Source organism: Polypterus senegalus, chromosome 9 (genome assembly GCF_016835505.1).
Source record: "Polypterus senegalus isolate Bchr_013 chromosome 9, ASM1683550v1, whole genome shotgun sequence".
Lineage (NCBI taxonomy): Eukaryota > Metazoa > Chordata > Cladistia > Polypteriformes > Polypteridae > Polypterus > Polypterus senegalus.
The window spans coordinates 5,933,406-5,958,981 of record NC_053162.1 but is presented as its reverse complement, the minus strand read 5'-3'; the positions used below and the strand labels follow the sequence as shown (position 1 = coordinate 5,958,981).

The 25,576-nt window shown below is 42.0% G+C and overlaps 1 protein-coding gene across 3 annotated transcripts; it reads left to right on the top strand.

Moving 5' to 3' along the window:
- The first annotated feature begins 390 nt into the window (after positions 1–390).
- Positions 391–24,787, top strand: LOC120535083 (transmembrane protein 250). 3 transcript variants are annotated; one of them, XM_039762637.1, is made up of 3 exons: positions 391–842; positions 13,163–13,224; positions 21,811–22,456. In XM_039762637.1, exons 1-3 carry the CDS (start codon positions 832–834, stop codon positions 21,984–21,986), a joined length of 249 nt encoding a protein of 82 aa, XP_039618571.1. In that variant the 5' UTR covers positions 391–831; the 3' UTR covers positions 21,987–22,456. The 3 variants fall into 3 exon arrangements, with proteins under 3 accessions (XP_039618571.1, XP_039618570.1, XP_039618569.1); XM_039762636.1 differs by lacking the exon at positions 21,811–22,456 and adding an exon at positions 24,070–24,787 and having other exon boundaries at positions 440–842; XM_039762635.1 differs by lacking the exon at positions 21,811–22,456 and adding an exon at positions 24,070–24,787 and having other exon boundaries at positions 441–853.
- Positions 24,788–25,576: the final 789 nt, after the last annotated feature.

Here is a 25,576-nt window from a genome sequence, read left to right as displayed (position 1 = left end):
AACCTACATATATATGTTTGGGATCATTCTTTTCAGAATTTATCGAACTTTAATGTGATGTTGTTAGATTTTCAGATTCTTATTTTGTTTTTAAATTATAAACTAAAAAATATCAAGAACTCCAAGCACCACCAATTTGTGAAGTAGGACCAATTCTGACGGTAAGAAAAATTTTATTACATAGGCTGGAATAAAGAGGTGGAAAATGGTTCTAATTCTGCTCTATGTCTGGATAGAAGAGGTGCAGGAATAAGACACACCTGAGCTTTGTGACAGGAGGCAGAGCTGTGCAGGGTTCTGTAGGTCAGTACGAGTATTTGAATTGATTCCTGTTTTAAATGTCATAATGCCTACTTATTAGAATTAATAAACGAATGAGAAAATGATACAGAGAAGCCAGCGCCTGCTGAACTTTAACCGGCGTCGCTATGACGACTCCTTGGCGGCCGCCGCCGACTTGTCTGTCTGATGTGCGACATGCCGCAAGTCGGGCTGCTCGGAGACGCTGTGGAAGAGCAGGAAGCGACAGAAAAAAAGTCCAAATGAGATTCATGCGAGCCGACACTTTACGCACGGACTTTGTCGTTTTGAATGGTTTCGAGTTTTCCCTGCCGTAGGGATGCAAGATTGTTGACGTTTTTCTATCTTAATTTGTATGGTTTGTCTGTAGGCACTCGGAAAAAAGAACAGAGCAACAGACTAAATAGAGCTGAAGGAAAAAAAAACTCCCAAGAAAATAAAAATCGCAGAAACGCTTTGGATCACCGGGGATTTCGAGTGACATGAGTTGTTCGGGCTCCTCGCTGCCCTCTTTAGCTGGGATGGTGTCCGATGTCTGCTAAGTACGTGTCTGGTAGGTGAAAATCTAAACGTAACCCTCCTGATTGTTTCCATTCTTCTTTGGGGTGTTGTGAATCATTTGTATTGCTGAGATCAACTGATCATTGTCATCTTTTTTATTATTGTTTTTTTTTCCAGATTGTGATAATTATTTTACAATTCTAATTTAGTTCAGTAAAATGATCATAAACGATCATAAATCTCTGCTCGGAGGGCAATACACGCGCATCCCGGCGGAGCGCCCCGCACTTTCCGGTGCTCCGATGGCCTCTGCAGCTCCGCGGCGCCTCAATGGGGTTTTCTCCTCCGGGGATGACAACTGGGCGTGGCCATCACGTGATGCCATAAAATCCTCGCCTTGACTTGGCGTACGGTGCATTTGACGATTTTGCCCATTGACACCGTGCCAGCCCAGATGGGTAGTGCTGTGGCCTGATGGATCAGGCATCTTCCTTTCGAATGGATGTTGGCAGTGTGGCGGTTACACGTTCTGCCCATGCATGTGTATACTCTTATAAATCCTGGTTCTCTACTGGGTTGCATGGTTCTTCGAAGAACCATTGGGTGACCAAGCACCATTTCATTCTGGGAAGGGTTCCATGCATATGAAGTTGGCTCTTTGTGCTTTTAAAAACTTCCTAATATGTACAAAAAGAACCTGAAATCTTGTAAAGTTTGGTAGTTTACCTAGTGGGACACTAACAGAAGGAAATCTGGACTTTGCCTGTCTTATTATATGGAGTGAGAATCCTTTTAAAATCAGGAACCCACCCAGGTATTTCATAAATAACGAACCATAGGAATACCACAGGAAGCAGAGGGTGATGGTGTGAGGAACCTCATCAGAATTGGCCGATGTTAAGAGTGGTAACCAGCATGGGTTTTTAATATATACTGCTCAAAAGAATTAAAGGAAGACTTTTTAATCAGAGTATAGCATAAAGTCAATGAAACTTATGGGATATTAATCTTGTCAGTTAAGTAGCAGAGGGGGTTGTTAATCAGTTTCAGCTGCTGTGGTGTTAATGAAATTAACAACAGATGCACTAGAGGGGCAACAATGAGATGACCCCCAAAACAGGAATGGTTTAACAGGTGGAGGCCACTGACATTTTTCCCTCTTCATCTTTTCTGACTGTTTCTTCACTAGTTTTGCATTTGGCTACAGTCAGTGTCACTACTGGTAGCACGAGGCGATACCTGGACCCTACAGAGGTTGCACAGGTAGTCCAACTTCTCCAGGATGGCACATCAATACGTGTCATTGCCAGAAGGTTTGCTGTGTCTCCCTGCACAGTCTCAAGGGCATGGAGGAGATTCTAGGAGACAAGCAGTTACTCTAGGAGAGCTGGAGAGGGCCATAGACGGTCCATAACCCATCAGCAGGACCAGTATCTGCTCCTTTGGGCAAGGAGGAACAGGATGAGCACTGCCAGAGCCCTACAAAATGACCTCCAGCAGGCCACTGGTGTGAATGTCTCTGACCAAACAACCAGAAAGACTTCATGAGGGTGACCCAAGGGCCCCATGTCCTCTAATGGGCCCTGAGCTCACTGCCCAGCAGCATGCAGCTCGATTGGCATTCGCCATAGAATACCAGAATTGGCAGATGCACCACTGGTGCCCTGTGCTTTTTACAGATGAGAGCAGGTTCACCCTGAGCACGTGACAGAAGTGAAAGGGTCTGGAGAAGCCATGGAGAACATTATGCTGCCTGTAACATCATTCAGCATGAGCAGTTTGGTGGTGGGTTAATGATTGTCTTGGGAGGCATATCCATGGAGGGTCACACAGACCGCTACAGGCTTGACAAAGGCACCTTGGCTGCCATTAGGTATCAGGATGAAATCCTTGGACCCATTGTCAGACCCTATGCTGGTACAGTGGCTCCTGGTGCACGACAATTCCTGGCCTCATGTGGTGAGAGTATGCAGGCAGTTCCTGGAGGATGAAGGAATTGATACCATTGACTGACCACCACACTTTCCTGACCTAAATCCAATAGAACACCTCTGGGACATTATGTTTTGGTCCATCCAATGCCACCAGGTTGCACCTCCGACTGTCCAGGAGCTCAGTGATGCCCTGGTCCAGATCTGGGAGGAGATCCCCCACAACACCATCTGTCATCTCATTAGAAGCATGCACCGATGTTGTCAGGCATGTATACAAGAACACAGGGGCCATACAAAGTGCTGCGGACAATTTGGAGTTGCTGCAATTCAATTTGGGCAAAATGGACTAGCCTGCCACATTATTGTTTCACTCTGATTTTTGGGGCGTCTTTGAATTCAGGGCTCTGTAGGTTGATCATTTTCATTTCCATCAAACGATGTGGCATCCTTTCGTTCCTAACACATTACCCAGTCTATATCAGTATAGATATCCAGGAGGATTTCTTTTACCCATTGAGATCTGATGTGTTTTCAAAGTGTTCCTTTAATTTTTTGAGCAGTTTATATATAAATGATTTAGATAGGAATATAAGGAACAAGCTGGTTAAGTTTGCAGATGATACCAAGATAGGTGGATTAGCAGATAATTTGGAATCCATTGTATCATTACAGAAGGACTTGGATAGCAGACAGGCTTGGGGAGATGAAATTTAATGTCAGTAAATGTAAAGTATTACATGTAGGATATAAAAATGTGAATTTTGAATACACAATGGATAGTCTGAAAATCAAAAGCACACCTTATGAGAAGGATTTAGTAGTCGTAGTGGACTCTAAGCTATCGACTTCCCGACAGTGTTCAGAAGCCATTAAGAAGGCCAGCAGAATGTCAGATTATATAGCGTCTTGATGTGTGGAGTACAAGTCATCGGAGGTTCTGCTCAAGTCTTTATAACACACTGGTGAGACCTCATCTGGAGTACTGGGTGCAGTTTTGCTCTCCAGGCTACAAAAAGGACATAACTGCACAAGAAAAGGTCCAGAGAAGAGCGACTAGGCTGATTACAACAACAACATTTATTTATATAGCACGTTTTCATACAAAAAATGTAGCTCAAAGTGCTTTACATAATGAAGAATAGAAAAATAAAAGACACAGTAAGAAAAATAAGTCAACATTAATTAACATAGAATAAGAGTAAGGTCCGATGGCCAGGGAGGACAGAAAAAAACAAAAAAAAAAAAACTCCAGATGGTTGGAGAAAACAAATAATATCTGTAGGGATTCCAGACCACGAGACCGCCCCGTCCCCCCTGGACATTCTACCTCACATAAATGAAACAGTCCTCTTTGGATTTAGGGTTCTCACGGAAGGACTTGATGATGATGGTCACGTAGACTTCTGGCTTTTAGTCCATCAATGTAGGAACATCATGAAGCTTTGAGTAGGTGGTGGTGGCGCAGGCCGCCACCACAAAGAAACCGGAAAAAGAAACAGAAGAGAGAGTAGGGGTCAGTATGGATTTTAGAACCACCATGAATAGTTATTATAATGAACTGAATACACAGAGTATCAGGATTAAATTAAAGTGAAGTTAAGAGAAGGCCATGTTAAAGTAATGTGTTTTTAGCAGTGTTTTAAAGTGCTCTACTGTATCAGCCTGGTGAATTCCTATTGGCAGGCTATTCCAGATTTTAGGTGCATAACAGCAGAAGGCCGCCTCACCACTTCTTTTAAGTTTAACTCTTGGAATTCTAAGGAGACACTCATTTGAGGATCTAAGGTTACGATTTGGAATATAAGGTGTCAGACATTCCGATATATAAGATGGGGCGAGATTATTTAAGGCTTTATAAACCATAAGCAGAATTTTAAAGTCAATCCTGAATGACACAGGTAACCAGTGTAGTGACATCAAAACTGGAGAAATGTGTTCGGATTTTCTTTTCCTAGTTAGGATTCTAGCAGCTGCATTCTGCACTCGTTGCAAACGATTTATGTCTTTTTTGGGTAGTCCTGAGAGGAGTGCGTTACAGTAATCTAGTCGACTGAAAACAAAAGCGTGAATTAATTTCTCAGCATCTTTCAATGATATAAGAGGTCTAACTTTACTTATGTTTCTTAAGTGAAAAAATGCTGTCCTAGTGATCTGATTAATATGTGATTTAAAATTCAGATTACAGTCAACAATTACCCCTAAGCTTTTTACCTCCGTCTTGACTTTTAATCCTAATGTATCCAGTTTATTTCTGATAACCTCATTGTATCCATTATTGCCAATCACTAAAATTTCAGTTTTCTCTTTATTTAGCTTGAGAAAATTACTATTCATCCATTCTGAGATACAAGTCAGACATTGTGTTAGTGAATCAATAGAATCAGGGTCATCAGGTGCTATTGATAAGTACAGCTGTGTGTCATCAGCATAGCTGTGGTAGCTCACGTTGTGCCCTGAGATAATCTGACCTAACGGAAGCATGTAGATTGAGAAGAGCAGCGGACCCAGGATAGAGCCTTGTGGAACACCATATTGATATCATGTGTCTTGAGTTGTAATTACCACAACTAACAAAGAATTTTCTCCCTGCCAGGTAGGATTCAAACCAATTTAAGACACTGCCAGAGAGGCCCACCCATTGACTAAGGCGATTTCTAAGAATGTTGTGATCAATGGTGTCAAATGCAGCACTCAGATCTAAGAGGATGAGAACAGATAAATGGCCTCTGTCTGCATTTACCCCAAGTCATTTACTACTTTAACGAGTGCAGTTTCTGTGCTGTGATTTGTTCTAAAACCTGACTGAAATTTATCAAGAATAGCATGTTTATTGAGGTGGTCATTTAACTGCATAATGACTGCCTTCTCCAGAACTTTACTTAAGAAAGGCAGGTTAGAGATGGGTCTAAAATTTTCAAGAGCGAGGGTCAAGATTATGTTTCTTAAGTAGGGGTTTAAACTACAGCAGTCTTAACACAGTCTGGGAAGACCCCCGTATCTAATGACAATTTACTATGTCAAGAATATTATCAATTAGCACGTCTGATACTTCTTTGAAAAACCTTGTTGGTATTGGGTCAAGGACGCAGGTGGAGGGTTTCAGTTGAGAAATTATTTTATGTAAATCAGGTAAATCTATCCTGGTGAAAGAATTTAATTTGTTTATAACGGAGTACTGGGGCTTAGGAGGATCCTTAGTGTTGGGGAGATATACTATGTTATTTCTAATATCATTAATTTTTTGATTGAAAAATACAGCAATAGCCTCACAGGTTTCACTGGAAGTATTGGAGGCATTCCTTTGTGTTACCTGGGTTTAGCAGGCGATCAAGTCATGAGAATAAGACTCTGGGATTACTAGCATTGTTATTTATAATCTTAGAGAAATAGCAGCCTCTCAAGACGGACTGTGTTATTGTATTCTGTTATTTTAACCTTCAATATTTCATAATGGATAGTTAGTTTAGTCTTCCTCCATTGACGCTCAGCTCTACGGCATGTTCTCTTTAAATCAGACACTCTTTGGGTCTTCCATGGTATAACAATGCTAGAAGATTTTTCACTGTCTTTTCAGGTGCAACTATGTCAACAGCAGCTCTCACTTTAGTATTAAATCTTTCCACCTTACTATTTACATTATCCTCGCTATTATAGCTGGCACTATAAACGGACTGATTGCTTAAAATGTTTGTAAGTTTTAAAGCTGCTGCCGAATCAAAGAAGCATTTTTTTAACAATATGCTTCTCATGAATGTTTTCTATCATTATTTCTATATTAAATAGTAGAAGAAAATGGTCTGATAGACCGATATCAATGATCTGCTTCACATCAACTTTCAGTCCTTTAGTAATCACTAAGTCTAACGTATGACCTGCTTTACGTGTAGGCTGATTAACAAGCTGCCTCAAATCAAAAGAGTCCAGGAGGTTCATGAATTCTTTTACTTTTAGGTCACACTGATTATCGATATGAAAGTTAAAGTCGCCGACTATTAGGAGTGTGTCATAGTTAGTAATTAAAATTGACATTAAGTCAGAGAATTCCTCAAAGAAAGACGCGTTAAATATAGGAGGTCTATACACAGATAAAACTAGAACGTGAGAATCTCCATGAATAACAACGGCGAGATACTCAAAGGATTTAAATTTACCAAAACTAACATCTTTACACTTTAACCGGCTCGAGTAAATGTTTGCCGAGTCGACGCCCTTCTTTCCCTGGCAGTCCGCACGAGTGAAGCTGTAATCCGGAGGCGCAGATTCGATTAAAACGGCCCTGCTGTCTGAGCTAAGCCACGTTTCACTTTACAGGGGCTACAGAGGATGAATTATTAGGAAAGATTAAAAGAGCTGAACCTATACAGAGATGAAGAGGAGGCCTGGCTGAAGTGTGCAAAATTATGATGGGAATTAGTCCAGTGGATCAAGATGGTGACTTTAAAACAAATTCATCAAGAACACGGGGACACAGTTGGAAACTTGTGAAGGGTAAATTTCGCACAAACATTAGGAAGTGTTTCTTTACACTTGGAATAAGCGACGAAGTAGTGTGGTAGAGTCCCAGGGGTGTCGAACTCCAGGCCTGGATGGCCTTAGTGGCTGCATGTTTTCATTCTAACCCTTTTCTTTTCTGCTCATTTTAATAGCCCTGTTTTTAAGGATTCAGTCCTCTGAATTGATTCTTTTCTTCATTACATGGCAGCCAAACAGAAATGAGATGTGAAACGAGCCAAGAGATAACCGGCTAAATCGAGGCTTCAAACTCCAACCAATTTCATTCCAACCAGTTCCTTAGTGAGAAGCTGATTCTTGCTGTTATTTAAACCCATTATTTATTTTCATGACTTGTTGCTGCTCTCATTCTGCCACAGCAGACATTTCCAAAAACTGTTGATTTTCTGTTTTTTCTAAAGAACGCCCTCAAAATGTTTTGGTGACCTGAGAGACCTTACTGAGGCCTTCACCTCTCTTTATTTTCATATATTTGGTGATGGGCACAGGTGAGCTGGTCATGTGGCGGCTTGTTTTGTGTCTCATTATTGTTAGGCTGCTAATTAAGGTAAAATAAGCAACTAAGGGACCTGAGCCAAGTGAATTCAAACTAAGGCAAGAGAAGTTAATTAGCAGCTAAAACTGATCACACATTAAAAAGACGGTTAGAATGAAAACCTGCAGCCACTGCGGCCCTCCAGGCCCGGAGTTCGCCACCCCTGCCCTATGACATTACTCTGTAGAATCCCTCTGGCACCTTGATTTTTAAGAGTACAGTAATCACTCCTCGATTGCGGGGGTTGCGTTCCAGACCCCCCCACGATAGGTGAAAATCCGCAAAGTAGAACCCATATGTTTGTATGGTTATTTTTATATATTTTAAGCCCTTATAAACTCTCCCACACTGTTTATAAATATTCCCCACACAGTTATACAGCATAAACCCTTTGTATTCTCTTAGATATTAGATTCATTGAAATGATGTATGTAAACACACTGTTTATATACAGTAAAACCTAAATATTATTTTAAAGATATCGAGTGTCTTCCAATATCACATATGTTACAGACATTACGATAGACAGGCCACCAGCAATACGTACGTACAATGCAAGAAAAATAGCATACAGTAAATGTGTGTACAGTGACACTAAACGTACGTACATGTACTAAGTACTGTAAGTAGAAAATTAATTATGGTTACTCACCAACAATGACTTGTCCGATAACGGTGAGTTTAGTTTTACTGCACAACAAAGTAGAGCGTTACAACTCTTCTAAAGGAGCCTCTTCAGGCGACTGTGGAGCACCGCCGTTATTCTTCTTCAATCCAAATCCCTAAAGCAGATTCCATCCAGACTACTGCCTTATTACATCCACTTACAACTTGTTTTGCACCCTGGTTAAAAGGACACTGCGGCCATAGATCTTATATTCCTTTCCTACTTTTTAAATAAAAAGAATCGTAGCCTCATTGATGCCGTAATGGCGTCCTACAGCGGTGTAGCATTTCCCTTCCTTCAACATATCCAAAACGTTTACCTTTTCGGCAATCGATAGCATCGTCCGTTGGCGCTTGGGCACGGCCCCTGAGGCAGTAGCAGGAGCAGATCGTTTTGGAGCCACAATGAAGGGCTTGACTAAACACAAAAGAGCACAAAAGTTAACTCTTCACACAGCGAAACACGTTGATGCTGAATGAGCGAGACGAGACTTCCTGGTTAACGCCGCAGAATTAAATTCAGCGCTCCGTCGCTGAGCCATTCAGCACACAGGAACTTAACTCCGTGCTCTGATTGGTTAGCTTCTCAGCCATCTGCCAATAGCGTCCCTTGTATGAAATCAACTGGGCAAAACGACTGAGGAAGCATGTACAGGAAGTAAAAAGACCCATTGTCCGCAGAACCCGCGAAGCAGCGAAAAATCCGCATTATATATTTAGATATGCTTACATATAAAATCCGCGATAGAGTGAAGCCGTGAAAGTCGAAGAGCGACATAGCGAGGGATTACTGTACATGTTTTCTCTTTCAGAAAACTTTAGGCTATGTGATTCCACGCTGTCACGAGTGGGTGGTTTTACATGAGTGGGCCCTACAAGGCTCCAGCCGACCCGCATCCCTGCCCGGAATGCAATGAGTTTGGAAAATGGATGGACATTTAGAAGGTGCTAATCTATGTACAGTAGACTCAGACAGAATTCAAACCTCTACACCTTCTACACACTTAATTGAGTTGTTGACTTAAATATTAAGGTCAGCTCCTTGGTTTTACCAACATTAAGGGTGAGATTGTTGTCTTGGCACCAGTGTGTCAGCAGGAAAACATCTTCTGTGTAAGCGGCCTCATCGTTGATGCTAATCAAGCCTATTATGGTGGCGTCATCTGTAGATTTAATGATTTCTTGTATCTAGCTAGAAAATCATCAGTGAACAAAGGGTGGGTGCTTACTGTAGCACATTAGCTTGTGGAGTATCCATGTTGAGGGTCAGCATTGAGGAGGAGAGGAGATGTTGGCAGACGCAGCATAAGGTTAGGAAATCCAAAATCCTGGTGCCATGAGAGGTGCTTTGCTCTCTGAATAGTACTGTGGAAGAATTCTGTGAGGACACTGGGGTTCACATCCTGGTTCCTCCCAGCATGGAGTTTGTATGTTCTCCCTAAGTGTGTGTGTGTGTGTGTGTTTGGTGGGTTTCCTCCGAGTACGTTGGTTTCCTAATAACAACAACATTTATTTCTATTGCACATTTTCATAAAATTGATGGAGCTCAAAGTGCTTTATATAATAAAGAAAGACAAAATAAATAAGAAATTTAACAGTAATTAACAGAGAATAAAAGTAAGGTCCGATGGCCAAGGAGGACAGGAAAAAAGACAAAAACAAAAAAACTCCAAACAACTGGAGAAAAAAAAAATAAAATCTGCAGGGGGTCCACCCAGCCCCCTCTAGGCATTCTACCTAACATCAATGACCTCACAATCATTCGTCATCGTATTCAGAGATCACATGGAAGAACTTGATGATGATGATGATGGTCATGTGGACTTCTGGCCTTTAATCCATCATTTTGATTAGGTGGTGGTGGCGCAGATCACCATCACAGAAAACCGGAAAAAGAACAGAAGAGATAGTAGGGGTTAGTACGGATTACGGAGTCACCATGAATGATAATGATAATTAATTGAATATACACAGTTCAAAGACATGCAAGTTAAGTGGTTGGTGACTCTAAGGTCCAGGGATTGTTCCTGCCATGCTCCTTGTGCTTGCTGGGTCAGGCTACAGTTCACCTGTGACCCTGTCTTGGATTAGCTGGGCTTGGAAAATTGTATTTTGAAAAGTGAGGGGTTCCTGTCAACTAATACGCTGGTCAACATCCATTGTGCTACTGGGATTCTTTCACCTGTACTTTAACAAATTTTACTTGCTGATTCCAAATCTGAAAAGCGTTTTTGTCCAGCGCATCCCATTTTTTTAGTTATGATGTTCCAGGTCAGTAAAGGCGATGCATTTCAGCCTTTAAGAAATAAGTTTGGTCTCGAGAGAAGTGAAGCCAAAATGAAGGGAGGTGTTTTTGTTGGCCCTGAAATCCGTGAACTGATGCTTGACGAGGAGTTCAAAAGGAAACTGAAGCCCACTGAATCATTCGAGCGGGTTGTCCGGAATTTTCTTGACAGTCACAGAGCAGAGAATTATACTGAGCTTGTGGAGAACCTGCTGAAAGTATATTCGCTTACGGGAGCCGAAGGAGGAATAGGAATCGAGAAAAGCGGCGTGGGGTGTGTGGGAGGCTGCAGGCAGCGTGGGGAAGGGTTTGGAAGAGGACAAATAGGAATCGAGAAATGCTGTGTGGGCTGCGTTTGGGGGGACCGGTTTTGAAGAGGAAGCAGGACGAACCAGAAGAGAAATATATATATAAGATATATAGACACTGTGACGGACAGCCGGGTCCTATGCATGCATACGTCCCGGGGGAGCCATCATGGACATGGCAGTACCTCCCCCGGGACGCTTGGTGGCAGTCTCCCTGGCTGTGGATCTCTCCTCAATCTCCCCCGTGGCTCCATGGGACATGGAGTCCACCACAGCAGCCCGGTTGGGAGATGGGGTGGCCGCTAGGGGTGCTGCAGAGAACCAGCCACCACACTGGACGGTTTATCAGCCCCACCCGGAGGTGCAATTAAGGCCAGCTGGTCAGGCACCTGGAATACTTCCGGGTGGGGTATAAAAGGCCTGCCTCCCAGCAATCAGGGCCAGAATCGGGAGGAAGAGGACAAGGTTGCCTGGGAGGAGTGGTGGTGCCAGGAAGCGTTTGGTTTTTGTGTATTTTGTGCTTTGGACTGTGTTGGGCCTGTGGGACACGGGGAAGACGTGTGCCCACGGCTGAAGAACATAAAAATAAAAGTATTGAGTGTGAACTCGTGCCTCTGCATGGTCTGTGCCGGGTCGGGCGCTATAAAGCGCCTTTTTCACAACACACATACATGCGCACACACACTATAACTAATATGTATATAAAGAAGAGATTTCCATTTTTCGTTTTTAAATTTGTAAACCTTTCTAAAAACAGAATTTCCCTTTTTCTTTATCAGTTATTGTGTGTAAGTTGATGGACAAATATGGCAAATGTGTCCCATTAACATTAAATCTACAACACAGTAAAGTGTGCAGAAAGTGAAGAGGCCTAAATATGTTCTGAATGCATCCATCCATACATTTATAATCCATTTTATTATAGAGCTGTTGATTAATTCCCATTAAAACGTGCGATTAATGTGTGAAACATTGCGCAACTTTTAAATACATTAATCTGTCAAAAGCGCTTGATCATTTTCTGTGTTGTTTCTTGGTGATCATTGTGATGGACGGCCGGCATTTCAGTCCGGCCGGGACGTCCCTCAACAGAAGAAAACAGCCTTTTCAGGGCACTACAGCCCCCGGGACACTAGATGGCAGCTCCCCTGGATGGACATGGTTTCTCGGATTTCCGCAGGGCAGTGTGGGACATGGAGTCCGTCTCTTCAGCCTTGTTGGGTGCCAACAGGGGGAGCTCACCAAGAACCCAGGGAATATTACCGTGACGCTAACCTGGAAGTACTTCGGAGCCACGAGGACGGAAACCCTCAGTACTTCCGGGATACTAGAAGAAGGCATTTGACCCAGAGAAGGAATACTTCCAGGTCATGGACTTTAAAAGGACTGTGGGAAACCCAGCAGATTGAGCCGGAGTTGGGTGGTAGTGGAATGGAGCTGCTGGGTGGAGAGGAGGATTGTGTTTACTATTGATTATTGTATCGATTGGAGAATTGTGGAGTGTTTGGTGCTTGGTGCACTTTATTTGAAAGAATTATTAAAATTATTCTTATTGCTTTTAAACATGTGTCCTGGACATCTGTCTGGTGGGTTCAACGGGGCAACAGCGCCTCTAACATCCACACCATCTTCACTCCCACACACCAGTAGGGTTGCCACCCCTGCCTTATCACCCTGTATAGGAACATAAAAATGTACATTAAATCAATAAGAGACAAGTGATTTATGGAAATCAATAAGCAATGAAGCAATGAGACACCCCTGAGGAGTCGCAAACACCTGTGAGGCCAGTTGTCCCAAATATTATGGTGCCCCGAAAGGGGGGAGGGCCCACAATTTATGCAAATCCCTTTAAATAAAAGTCTGCAATTTCTAATTTAATCACAATGTCTGAATTGTTTGGTTTGTAATTTTAAACTGTGGAGCACAGCGGGAAATCAAGAAAAAAGTGTCTTTGTCCCAAACATCATGGAGGGCACTGTAACTGATTCTTCTGCTGGATTTTTTTTTTTTTGTCTTGTCAAGTGTTCAATATTCTTAGGTTATGTGCCATTTTTAAGTTGCCTGTTTATTTTTTTGTTGGTTATTATAATCTGAAGTCACCCAATGTCTCTTATTTTAGGCAGATGCCATCGTTGGAGCAAAAGAAAAGGAACACATTGCTTGTACAAAGTACAAATGCAAGTAAGTATCATGAAGCAGTGCAGTGACACTGGACAAAACATTACCTGCCTTCTCCCAGTGTGTGGATGGTAACACACGGGGAAATATATTTAGTGTGAATATCCCCTTGGGATTAATAAAGTATCTATCTATCTATCTATCTATCTATCTATCTATCTATCTATCTATCTATCTATCTATCTATCTATCTATCTATCTATCTATCTATCTATCTATCTATCTATCTATCTATCTATCTATCTATCTATCTATCTATCTCTTATACAAACAGATCATCAAAATTATTAATTGTTCTTCATAAAAATTTATAATGTGTGGGATTATATATCTTCTTTCTAGGGACTTTGGTGTCGTTTCACAGCCAACAACCCGTTGTAAGGTTGACTGTTGACTCAGTGAATGTGCTCGTGCTGGGGGCGCATCAGTGTGTCTTAGGTGGAGTGATGGTTCTGAGGCCAAGCATTTGCGCTGGTATCCGGAAGGTTGCCAGTTCAAATCCCATTACTGTCGGCAGTGATCCTACTCCGTTGGGCCCCTGAGTAAGACCCTTAACCTTAAAATTGCAGTGTATGTTGACTGACCCTACACTAAAGGTGACATGAAAAGACAATTTCTGCTCTGGGATTAATAAAGTGTGCCAAAAAAAATGAATCCGCTCACTCCAGAGCCAGGACAGGTTTCTGCATTGCACCGTTCACTATTTACCCTGAGCTGTTATTAAATGGATAGAAGACTGAATGGCTGCTTTAGCTGTTTTTGTCAAGGCTACTTAACACTAGAATCCCTGAAGCCTATGAAAATATTCGGAATGCCAGGCAACCTTAAACTCCCTCGCACCTAGTCAGCAGCGTCTTTGTTTTACAAATGTGTCAATTGGCACAAGCAGCAGGCAGCCTGTTATTTCATTCCCCTCATCGAGGCAGCTGAAGTCAGACGTAAAATTCTCAGAGCTGAAGTCTGCATATCTGGGAGTGTGGTGTCTGGATTCGTATATGGTAAATAATATATCGTTATTTGGAATACGTACATTTCATGTGTGCAAAATACCTGTGCTTCGCAGCGGAGAAGTAGTGTGTTAAAGAAGTAATGAAAAAGAAAAGGAAACATTTTAATAATAACATAACATGATTGACATTGTATATATATATATATATATATACACACACACACACGCGCATATAAACATATATATACACATATACAGTACAGGCCAAAAGTTTGGACACACCTCGTCATTCAATGTGTTTTCTTTATTTTCATGACCATTTACATTGGCAGATTCTCACTGAAGGCATCAAAACTATGAATGAACACATGTGGAGTTATGTACTTAACAAAAAAAGGTGAAATAACTGAAAACATGTTTTATATTCTAGTTTCTTCAAAATAGCAGAGTGAAGGCAAAGGGGCCAACAAGTGCTAAACACCTCTGGGAACTCCTTCAAGACTGTTGGAAAACCATTTCAGGTGACTACCTGTTGAAGCTCATCGAGAGAATGCCAAGAGTGTGCAAAGCAGTAATCAGAGCAAAGGGTGGCTATTTTGAAGAAACTAGAATACATATATACTGTATATACACATATATATACAAATCTACACATATATATATATATATATATATATATATATATATATAGGGGTGGGACTCGATTAAAAAAATTAATCTAATTAATTAGAGGCTGTGTAATAATTAATCTTGATTAATCGTATATAATCACACATGAAAATTTGCCCCAAATCGCAAATGTTTTTTTTAATTTAAAAGGGTTTTAGTGGGCGACAGAATTAAATAATAGACATGGACATGAATATTGTAAACTCAAGCTCTTTTAATTTCTGAAAAAAAAAATGCTTTTAAACTGCATTTCCATTCAAAACAGAAACAAAAATATCATCCCTGGCTAAAATTGGGCAGACTTAAAAATAAAGTGGTAGTTTAAGTACTTTAAGTATATTTTCATAATAGTATTGTCTTTAAATAATAATAACCAAAATTTCAACATAAAGTGCAGTTTTTCTTCTTAAAAAAATAAGTCAGAAACATAAAAGGTAATTTGACCAGCTTCACCTTTAAACTCTGAGTAACATTAGCCAAAATTATTTTGTACATTAGGCTAAAACAGTGTGATCATTGAACATTTTATAATTAGATGTAATTAGAATTACTAACGGTCACGAAAGTCCAATGATCCCCAGTAAGAGCCACAAAGTCCGCTTTCTGTAATGCATCTAATTTTGCTTGCTTTTCAGTGTGCACAAAACCACGCTTTTATCAAGACTTCGGTCGGGTAGTGTTTTGAAATGAAAGTTTCCTCCGATCAGTCGTAGGAACGCGCTTTATTCTGACTCTAACATTTTTGTAGCTCTGATGTGTGCATCAATGTAATCGATGTACCAGGAAATCATGCACTGACAAAAGTTTCCCTTTGCTTGGAATGCAAAGTGTGATTAAATGCGTTATTTTTTTTAACGCGTTATGGAGTACATGCATCGAAGCTTCTCAGCTGTGCTTGTGCTAAGAAAAGGAAACATTTTAAAAATAACGTAACATGATTGTCAAAGTAATAGTTTTGTGACCGTTATGAGTGTTGCTGTCATCAAGGATTTGATTATCATTATTTCTTTCAATCAGGTTCGTATTTGGAGGATGTGTTGTGTTCAAGTTATATTCCGTGTTTGTCAACCATTGTAAAGATAACAGGTTTCATTCATCGAAGTGTTCACCACCCAAATCGGTACTCGTCAATGTAAGATGTTCAACAGGCATTCCCAGGATTAAGTTGTGGAAATTGCCTGCGAACATTAGCGGTAGCGTGTGTATGAACTTAATTTAATCTTTTCCAATCCTGCAAAGTCAGTTGATGTGAGCCGCTCGGAGTACATACATCGAAGCTTTTCAGCTGTGCTCGTGTGATCTCGCGATGTCAACAGGTTCATTTAATATTAGCTAAGACCCGGCACTTAAAAGTTTCTTGCTACAGCAATTTTAACTCCGTTACAAAGTGATCCAAAATCTCGTTTATACCTTGTGTCTTTTCATTAAACTTGTATCTCGCGAATACCACATTCGTCGTAGGCATGACAAATGGCAGTGGGAGTGTGTCTATGAACTTAATTTAAACTTACTGTTCACACCGTGCTTTGTTTCCGCAGTAGCTGCACTTATGAATATGCTTGTATGCATCACTCGCTTCATAAACTTTTGCTGCCTTCTCAATTGTGAAATGGCGTTTTCTGTTCATTGATCTTTGGAGCTCTTCCTTGTTTTCTACGTACTGCGTTCACAGTCATTTCACGTGATAACGTGGGAGGCGTGATGATGTCAGACGCAACTCTGCCCCCCACGGCCATCAGGCTGAAGTCCATTACAGTATGTGTAGAAAAATAGGTTCCAGTTATGACCATTACGTGTAGAATGATACCTGCCTAACTTTTGTAAGTAAGCTTTAAGGAATGAGCCTGCCAAATTTCAGCCTTCTACCTACACGGGAAGTTGGAGAATTAGTGGTGAGTAAGTGAGTGAGTGAGTGAGTGAGTGAGGGAGGGAGGGAGGGATTGGGCTTTGCCTTTTATTAGTGTAGATATATATATATATATATATATATACACACAGTGATCCCTCTCTATATCGCACTTCGACTTTCGCGGCTTCACTCCATCGCAGATTTTAAATGTAAGCATATCTAAATATATATCACAGATTTTTCACTGGTTCGCGGATTTCTGTGGACAATGGGTCTTTTAATTTATGGTACATGCTTCCTCAGTTTGTTTGCCCAGTTGTTTTCATACAAGGGACGCTATTGGCGGATGGCTTAGAAGCTACCCAATCAGAGCATGTATTATGTATTAAATAAAACTCCTCAATGATATACGATATGCTTCCCGCACGGTGCTTGATTGTTTGCTTTCCTATGTCTCTCTCACTCTCTCTGCCTGACGGAGGGGGTGTGAGCAGAGGGGCTGTTTGCCTAGAGGATATGGATGCTCCTCTACAAAATGCCACTTTATCGCAGTGCTTCGGCATACTTAAAAGCACAAAAGCACGTATTGATTTTTTGATTGTTTGCTTTTCTTAGTGAGCGCTCTTTCACTCTCTCTGAAATTCTCTGCTCCTGACGCGCGCATTCCTTTGAAGAGAAGATATATTTGCATTCTTTTAATTGTGAGAAAGAACTGTCATCTCTGTCTTGTCATGGAGCACAGTTTAAACTTTTGACTAAAGGGTGTTATTTCATATCTAGAGGGCTCTAATAATGTTAACAGTGTGGGAGAGTTTATAAGGGCTTAAAATATATAAAAATAACCATACAAACATATGGTTTCTACTTCGCGGATTTTCATCTATCGCGATTGCAACCCCCGCGATCGAGGAGGGATTACTGTATATAAAATACAATGTCTGTATGTCTGTCCACTTTTCATGAAAGAACACCTTAACGGATTTAGATTTTGCAACCTCTCTCATGGTGCTAAGTATCATAGTTTGGTTGCGGTACCGATTTATTTGTGCAAATCTGAGAGAGAGACGCAGCAGGCCGATGGGAGGTGGACAGGGCCCTCTTCACTCACGTGCCATCCTCAGGGCGTATCTTACTTCCTCTTAGTTAGCGAACGAGAGAACTACTTAACGGATTTAGATCGGGTTTTTTTTCTATCATTTTCTTGAACATTCTGGTTGATTTTGCACCTTCTCTCATCACGCTAAGAATCATAGTTCGCTTGCAGGAGCGATATATTTGCGCTAATCCGAGAGAGGCTGCAGGCTGAGGGGAAGGGGAAGCGTGACATCAGGAGCGGTAGCCAGGCAGGGCACTTCTCACTGTCCTGTTTCACTGCTACACGGGTGGAGCTGCAGGGGATGGCTAGTTTATAATAATATAAATATAATTTGCTTGAACATTCCGGTTGATTTTGTGACTTCTGTCATTGCGCTAAGTATCTTAGTTCACTTGCAGTACCAATTTACTTGTGCGAATCCAAGAGAGACACAGCCGGCCGAGGGGAGGGGAGCAGGGGGCCCTCCTCACTCACGCGCCAACTTCGAAGCATTCCTTACATCCACTTGGCTAACAAACGAGAGAACTACTTAACGGATTGAACTGTTAAGGACTGGGAAGTCACTGTACCTCTGGCCACGTTTTGGAGCGTACCTTGCCTCCACTTAGCTAGTGATACCATTTTGTTTATTGATTTTTAAAGTTTGTCCTGTTTCACTACTACGCGGGTGGAGCCGCAGGGGACAGCTAGTTAAATATAAAATAATGCTCCGTTCCATTCACTGCGAAAGTTGGATGTCAGACCTGGGCATGATGTCACACTCGAGCTGACCATGTTCCATTAACACATTTGGAAAACCAATACGGACACCTTGCCTTGCTTTTTCAGAATAAATACCAGTTGATAACAACGCATTATGCCATGTTTTGCACATCCAGACATCATAGCAGCATATCCATGGATAGAAGTTGGAGAGTACTGTGTGTACGACTGATTTAACAAGACACAATAGACAAGTGTTAAAAATCAGTATAATACTGCAGCTTTCACTAAAGTTTGCAGTGTACGTCATTGTTTTGGATTGACATCATAATCTGACAGTGGATAAAGTCCAGGGGCCTCATGTATAAACAAAAATGTTGCGTAAGCCGGTTTCCACGGTCAAATCACGATGTATAAAACCTAAACTTGGCGTAATGCCATGCACATTTTCACGGTAGCTCCAACCCTGGCGTACACAAGTTCTCTGCTCGGTTTTGCAAACTGGCGGCACCCAGCGTCAAAGCAGTGCTACTGTTCCAGTGTTGTTTCCCTTTCTTTTTTAAATCCACATCCCTGACGCGGCTTTATAAATACACTGAAATTAACCGCATATTGTTTATTAGTTTAGTGCATCTGATTGTAATTAAACTGTAACAATATAATGGTCCACAGAATGATCAAACTATTCTAAATACCACAGCTGCTTTAGCGTTGTTACTCTCACTGCACTTTCTTCTTCTTCCTTCAGCTTACTCCTGTTAGGGTTGCCACAGCGGACCATCTTTTTCCATATTACTCTCACTGCACCATTCGGAGTATTTATATCACTGTATCTGAGTGGGGAATCGCAGATCTACAGCAGCTGATTGGAAAGAGAATTATCGATCTCTTAGATCATGCCTCTCAATGTATGCTTCACTGGGACTGGCGTGAAGGATAGAATAATTAAACATGTACAGTGGAACCTCGAGATACGAGTTTAGTTCGTTCCAGCACTGAGCTTGTATAGCGAATTTCTTGTATCTTGAACAAACTTCCCCATTGAAAATAATGGAAATCCAGTTAATCCGTTCCGCACCCCCAAAAATATCAACATAAAAATCAATTTTCCTAACAAATAACACTGATAAATAATATATACAAGTGGAACCTCGGTTTGCAAGTACAGTAACTTGGTTTACGAGTGTTTTGCAAGACGAGCTAAATTTTTTAATTCATTTTGACTTGATAAAACGAGCGATGTCTTGCAATACAAGTAGTATGGATACACTTTGTCTGCTGAGCGTCGTGTGAACATAACTGAGCTGATGGTTCTTCTCTCTCGTGCGCATCTCTCTCTCCTCATCTATCTCGCTCACTCGCACACGCCTCTCTCTCTCCTTATCTCTCTCGCTTGCTCGCGTATCTCTCTCCTTATCTCTCTCGCTCGCTCGCGCGTGCCTCTCTCTCCTTATCTCTCTCGCTCGCTCGCGCGTGCCTCTCTCTCTCCTTATCTCGCTCGCTCGCTCACACGTCTCTCTCTCTCTCTCTCTCCTCTTGAGGGCAATCGTCTCCTATTCTCCGTCTGCATGTTCGTGATATTTTTGGATACGCTTATACAGCGAACTGCTACAGCGAAACAATGAAATCACAAGTGCACAAACGCATAGATCCTCACACTACGGGAGAACAAGGAACACTGAGTGAGCTCACGGGCTGGCAGCGTCAGCAATCGGGAAACGCGTCACACATAACCACAGCCTGGCTCGTGGCTCATTACGCGAGCCAATGCTCATATTTAGATCCGAATTTTTCGCTCATACTTTCCTCTTATCTTGAATTTCTCGTATACAGAGGTGATCGTATCTAGACGTTCCACTGTACTACGAAGATATTTCAATCTTCCTTAAAAGTGGATGGCTTAACTTCTCTTACAGAGCTGATTGTGTGGCGATTGGGTATTTGGAGAAAGAAAGGTAAGGACAGGAATTGGGGGTTAGTACGTTTGAAAGAGACAGCACTGCTGCAATAAATTCATCGAAGGTCACGCCCAGTCACTGTGCCACCGTGTTTCCATGTTTAATAACGTGCTTTAACTCCTATCATCATGAAAATGATATCACGTATACGTCTCAGTATTTTAATTATTCAGAGAGCTGTAATATCACAAATGTAAAGAATTCTGTGTCCTGTCGGAGGAAGAGAAAGCCGGTTTAAGAAGCACAAGTGATTCACACACACTGAGCACATAGAAGATCAAATACAAAACAAAGCATTTAACGCGCTACTTTAGTTACGATGGGATTGAGAAACTGGTTAATTAAGTGATTTTAAGATGAAGTTTATGATGTTCTACTTAAATGACAAAGTAAACTACGTGATTAAAGTGGAAATTTTGAGATTAAAGTTGACATTTCGACCTTTATTCCACTGTGTGCCTATTTTTTTTTCTCTGTACCCTAATAAACTTTCACATGACACTCAGACGGTGGGCTACGATTTGCCCTTTTTTACGGCGACTCTGATATGTGACATCTTCTTTTTTATTTCGGGCACTGTGCGACTTTGTGAACGTGAGCTTTCAAGTTTCTCCGACATGCTATGTCACTCGATCGACTTCCTTTTCTTGTTTATACCACTGTTTAAACCAACAAATAGTACGTTTTTCTTTGCCTCCACTTGGTATTTCCTGAAATTCTGTTTTCCCCGGTGCTTTTCCCATTGTCTTTTCACAGAACGCTGAGCTTAAGAGCTGTTTATATTGATTTGCATATTCAAAGAGACGTAATTCTGGGAGGAGTTGGGGCGGCACAGCAGGCGCGTCCACAAGCGTTACTTTTCACTCTGACCGGGAATTCTGTAGAGGAAGAACATGGTAGTTGGTGAACGCACAGATTCCGGCATCTGGATTTTTCTGTGCGTAAGCACATTTCGGTTTTTGTGCTTACATCATATTATAGTGCGAATTCTACGCACGACGTTATGCATGAGACCCCAGGACTCTGTAGACTTGGACCTTCGTCCTTTTGAATAGATATCAGGAGCATCACACACCCCTTTCCAGCGACCTCATTACCAAACCCATGTCTCCCAATCTGTCTACTGACTTCATAGGAAGAGTCACCAGAGTTACATTAATGTCACTGCCGAGGTAAGTAAACCTCTTGACAAGGTCGACACTCTCTCCGCTGATAGACACGCTGCTGTGCCCATGAGGACATTAAAGGCCTGGCTCAGACTCCTCGCTTAGTCCCTTGAGCACCCCGATCAGATCCTCCATTAACTCCATGAAGACGACAGCATCATCAGCAAAGTCAAAACCATTGAATCTTTCTTCACCAACAGATGCCCCACAGCCGCCGGACCCGACGACCCTTCCCAACACCCAGTCCGTGCCAGCATTGAGCAGAGTAGGAGCAGAACACACGGCTGACGAACCCCAGAATCAAGTGGGAAAAACGCAAAGGTTCGGCCTCCACTCTGCACAGCACTCACAGTACCAGTGTACAGGCCGGCCATGATATCCAGCAACCTTGAGGGGATTCCTCAAAGTCTCAGGACGTCCCACAGGGCGGCTCAATCAACTGAGCCAGTTTATTACATATTGATTACTTGTATAACTGGATCAGGTAGATTTGTTACCTCATATTTGAGTCTGGGCTTTGTTACTTGTATGGCCTCCCCGTGTTTGTTTTGTCTGGTAGACCCCTGTGATCCTCCACCACTGTTGTGACAAGTAGCCTCATTGTTTGTGTTGACGATCGTGCTGGTGCAGTTTTATCTTTTTCTAATTTTTGATTCTTTTCTTGCAACATTTTCTTTGACGTCTTGAATAGCACGTTGAGCTACATCTTCTGTATGAAAATGTGCTGTAGAAATACATATTGTTGTTTGCGTGTGCTTTGTGGATGAGTGATTCTTACTTGTGCTCATTGCTATCTACAGTGGGTACAGAAAAAAATCCCCCCCTTCGAAATATTCACATTTTATTTGCTTTACAGCCTTAAATGAAAAAACACAAACCAATATTTTTTTCCAGCTTTACTTACTCAATGCAACCTCAAACATCCAAGTGAAAGACATCACAGCTACAGTTCAGAAGAATTATAAAAAATCAAACACAAGACCTACTGAGAATAATAAAGGACCCCCCCCCATGTCAATGTCATTTTATTGACACCCCTTTTGCTTTAATGACAGCCTTAAGTCTGTTGATTCTTCTCTATCAGCTTAACACACCTCGATTGTGTAATATTTGCCCCCCGCTTTTCATCACAGTTTAACTGTTCAAGTTCGGTCACATTGGCTGGTGAGCGTTGGTGGTCTGCTATCTTCAGATCTTTCCACAGATTTTCAGTGTGATTTACGTCTGGGCTCTGACTGGCCACACCAGGACATTCACTTTTTTCTCCTTCAGTCACTGTGTGGTCCATTTTGCTGTGTTCTTCGGGTCATTGTCGTGTTGAAAGGTGAACATTCTGCCATTTTTAAATTTTTGGCAGAGGGTAGAAGGTTTTCCTCAAGAATTGAATGGTATTTTGCCCCATCCATTTTTCCTTCTAGCCTAACGAGAGCCCCAGGCCCCCCACAATAAGATGCTGCCCCCCTCGATGCTTTACTGTCAGTATGGTGTGTTGTGGATGGTGAGCTGCATTGGTGGACCGTTTGGTGTTGAGGCCAAATAGTTAAATTTTGGTCTCATCTGACCAGAAGACCTTTTTCTACTTGGCATCAGAATCTTCAAGGTGCATTCTGGCAAAGCTCAAACGAGCCTTAATGTGGCCTTTCTTGAGAAGTGCGACCCTCCTGAACAAGCCACAATTGTGGAGCGCTTGTGAAATTGTTGCCACATGCAAACCATTAATGACCTCTCTGTGCCATCAAATCCTGTAGTGGCCATTGGCCTCTCAGTAGCCTCTCCTCCAAGTTTCCTCCTAGCTCTTCCATCCAGTTTGGATCCAGGGAGGGTCCTAGTATTACCAAACACTTCTTTATGATGGACTTTACTGAGCTCCTTGGGATTGATAAAGCCTTTGAGATGTTTTTTCTCCATCTCCTGCCTCGTGTCCGTCCACAACTCTATCCCTGAGATCTTTTGAAAGTGGCTGGACTCCCATAGTCAGGTGTTTGCTGTCAGTTGCTCTACCAAGCAAGGGAATGAATGGACCACGAACAGCTTCACTAATCACACTCATCACAACTGAGCACAGATGGGAGGAAGCCAGTAACCGCAATGGGAATGGTGGGCACTGACACCTGATTGAGTTTAGGAGGGGTGATCCTTTATTCATCTCAGTAGGTCTTGTTTTTTATTTTTTCAAATTCTTCTGAACTGTAGCTGTGATGTCTTTCACTTGAATGGTATAGTTTGCATTAAACAAGTAAAGCTGGAAAAATATTGGTTTGTGTGTTTTCATTTAGGGCTGTAAAGCAACAAAAATGGGAATATTTCAAAAGGGGGGATTCTTTTCTATACCCGCTGTAAGTTTGGATGGTCACAGTTCACACATTGCGGTACGTGAATACAACATGATACTAACCGTATTGCATTGGTTTAGTAAGTTATCAAACACATTTTACAGTCTTGTCAATCTTTTGCTTTAGGACTTGCCTTACCCACTAAGAGGATGCTGACTGAGATTGAAGACCTCATCAAGACTAGAACAGACCTCGGCTACCTGACACACAGCAGTGGATGATGTAGGAGTGCACCCTGACGGAAGAAGGGGTCTGTTCCGAGCCTGGGCTTTCCTGTTCCCGCCCATGCCTGTGATCCCCATTCCACGGCGGGTGCGCTCATTTCACGGCCCCCACACCACCTGCCTGCACTCAGCTTGCGGGCCCGTGCGCACCGCGCAGTTGGTACGCACCAAATACAATAACTTTGATCTTTACCTGAAGTCTCGTTGGATGTATGGCTTCATCCGCTTCCTGTTATACTTCAGCTGTAGCCTTTTCACTTCCCTCCTGTGGGTGGGACTCTCTGCCCTTTTCTGCTTGCAGTATGTGGGTATCCGGGTCTTCCTGCGGTTCCAGTACAAGCTCTCTGTTATCCTGCTGCTGCTAGGCCGGCGACGGCTTGACTTCAGCCTTCTGAATGAACTCTTCATCTATGGCATCCATGTAACCATGCTGCTTGTTGGAGGCCTGGGGTGGTGCTTCATGGTCTTTGTGGACATGTAGCTTACGGGTTTGAAAAGACACTGAAAACGGTAAATGTTACATTAATGGTGGACCATTCCATTTTATTTATTTGTGTGGAAAAGCTTTCCAATGCTGCATGTGTGGAGTTGCTATTAAAATTTTAAGTTGTTTTAATGATTTTGTTGTTTCTTTTATCATTGCGCTCAATCCACATTTTCCACATGGTGCAAAATTATTAACATTAATACAGTGGTGTGAAAAACTATTTGCCCCCTTCCTGATTTCTTATTCTTTTGCATGTTTGTCACACAAAATGTTTCTGATCATCAAACACATTTAACCATTAGTCAAATATAACACAAGTAAACACAAAATGCAGTTTTTAAATGATGGTTTTTATTATTTAGGGAGAAAAAAAAATCCAAACCTACATGGCCCAGTGTGAAAAAGTAATTGCCCCCTTCAAAAATAACCTAACTGTGGTGTATGACACCTGAGTTCAATTTCCTGATTACTGCCACACCTGTTTCAATCAAGAAATCACTTCAATAGGAGCTGCCTGACACAGAGAAGTCGACCAAAAGCACCTCAAAAGCTAGACATCATGCCAAGATCCAAAGAAATTCAGGAACAAATGAGAACAGAAGTCATTGAGATCTATCAGTCTGGTAAAGGTTATAAAGCCATTTCTAAAGCTTTGGGACTCCAGCGAACCACAGTGAGAGCCATTATCCACAAATGGCAAAAACATGGAACAGTGGTGAACCTTCCCAGGAGTGGCCGGCCGACCAAAATTACCCCAAGAGTGCAGAGACGACTCATCTGAGAGGTCACAAAAGACCCCAGGACAACGTCTAAAGAACTGCAGGCCTCACTTGCCTCAATTAAGGTCAGTGTTCACGACTCCACCATAAGAAAGAGACTGGGCAAAAACGGCCTGCATGGCAGATTTCCAAGACGCAAACCA

What these genes read in the sequence shown, in the direction of transcription:
- LOC120535083 (XM_039762636.1), top strand. Translation starts at nt 24,229, where the DNA reads ATGCCTGTGATCCCCATTCCACGGCGGGTGCGCTCATTTCACGGCCCC.